The sequence below is a fragment of the Propithecus coquereli genome, unplaced genomic scaffold (assembly GCF_000956105.1).
Source record: "Propithecus coquereli isolate 6110/MARCELLA unplaced genomic scaffold, Pcoq_1.0 Scaffold51, whole genome shotgun sequence".
In the NCBI taxonomy this organism is placed as follows: domain Eukaryota; kingdom Metazoa; phylum Chordata; class Mammalia; order Primates; family Indriidae; genus Propithecus; species Propithecus coquereli.
Window position 1 is genome coordinate 3,623,859 of NW_012150952.1, and position 1,616 is coordinate 3,625,474.

At 35.0% G+C, this 1,616-nt stretch overlaps 1 protein-coding gene across 1 annotated transcript in view; it reads right to left on the minus strand.

Moving 5' to 3' along the window:
- Positions 1-1,616, minus strand: part of CCDC178 (coiled-coil domain containing 178) — a 466,106-nt gene that overhangs the window by 406,837 nt on the left and 57,653 nt on the right. Inside the window, 1 exon segment of the mRNA XM_012656574.1 lies at positions 1,470-1,606. Within this exon segment, the coding sequence (XP_012512028.1) occupies positions 1,470-1,606 (137 nt within the window).

Below are 1,616 nucleotides of genomic sequence, written 5' to 3' on the forward strand. Positions count from 1 at the left end.
TTTACTATTTTATTATTTTCTTTTACTCTAGTGAAGAGATATAGCAAAAGAAGAAAGGTTCATCTTCAGGAATAATGAGTCATAATGGAAGGTCAGAGTGGTTCCAAGCATGAGTAGGAATCAATACACCATTGCTAGTTTTAGAGATGAAGGGAACTAACAACCAGAAAATGCAGGTGGCCTCTAAAAACTGAGTATGATCCAAGGCTGACAGCTGCCAAGTAAATAAGGGACTCAGTTCTAAAACCACAATAACTAAATCATGTCAAAACTGAGTACCCCAGCTAGAATGAGTATTACCGAAAATACAAAAAATAACAAGTGCTGGTGAAGATGCAGAAGAAAGGGAACTCATACGCTGTTGGTGGGACTGTAAATTCATATAGTCACTAAGGGAAGCAGTATGGAGATTCCTTAAAAAAAACTTAAAATAGAACTACCATATGATCCAGCAATCCCACTATTGGGAATATATCCAAAGGAAAGGGAATCAGTTTGTTGAAGAGATAGTTGCACCCCATGTTTATAGCAGCACTATTCATAATAGCCAAGATATGGAACCAATCTAAGTGTCCATCAATGGATGCATGGATAAAGCAAATGTGGTATATATACATGATGGAATACTATTAAAGCCATAAAAAGAAATGAAATCCTGTCATTTGTGGGAACATAGATCAGCCTGGAGGACATTATGTTAAGTGAAATAAGCCAGGCACAGAAAGATGAATACTGCGTGTTCTTATTCATTCATGGAAGCTAAATAAGTTGATTTCATGGAAGTAAACAGTAGAATGGTCTCTAGTAATAGTAACTAGAGGCTGGGAAGGGTAGCGGGGTGGGAGAGGATGGAAAGAGGCTGGTTAAGGAATACAAAATTACAACTAGATAGGAGGAACAAGTTCTAGTGTTCTTCAGCACTGTAGCGTGACTATAGTTAATAATTCATTGTATATTTTCAAATAGATAGAACGGAAGATTTTGAATGCTCTTAATACAATGAAACGAAAAATGTTAGAAAAGATGGATATGCTAATTACCCTGATTTGATCATTACACTTCATATACAGGTATTGAAGTATCACACCATAGCCCATAAATATGTACAATTATTATGTCAATTACAAAAGAAAAAAAAATAAACAAGCCTGAAAGTAGATTGATCCTAGAATCTCCCAAAAGAAATGGCAGGCTAATGACATCCTGATTTCAGTCTTGCCAGACCTGCAACAGAGGAACCAGCTAAGCTATGCTGTGCCTAGACTTCTGACGCTGAGAAATGCTGAGGTAATAAATGGTGCTGTTTTAAGATGCTAAATTTGTAGTAATTGGTTATGCAGCAACAGAAAATTAATATAGGCAGAAAATCAGCTAAATGCTATTTAATTATTAGCAGAGAGAATATTTTACTATTTATAACTCAAAACTAAAATCAGTATTCCTTATATTTTTAAATATGAAAAACTCACTGTTTTTGATAGAGCAGCTAATTCATTCTTTGATGACTTTGTTTCTCTTATTACTTCAGTCACCACGTCTTCCTTCTCCTCAACGTCAATATTAACATTGTGTATTGATGAAGAGTAGTGACTATATAGATTGCTAAGTTTCTCTAG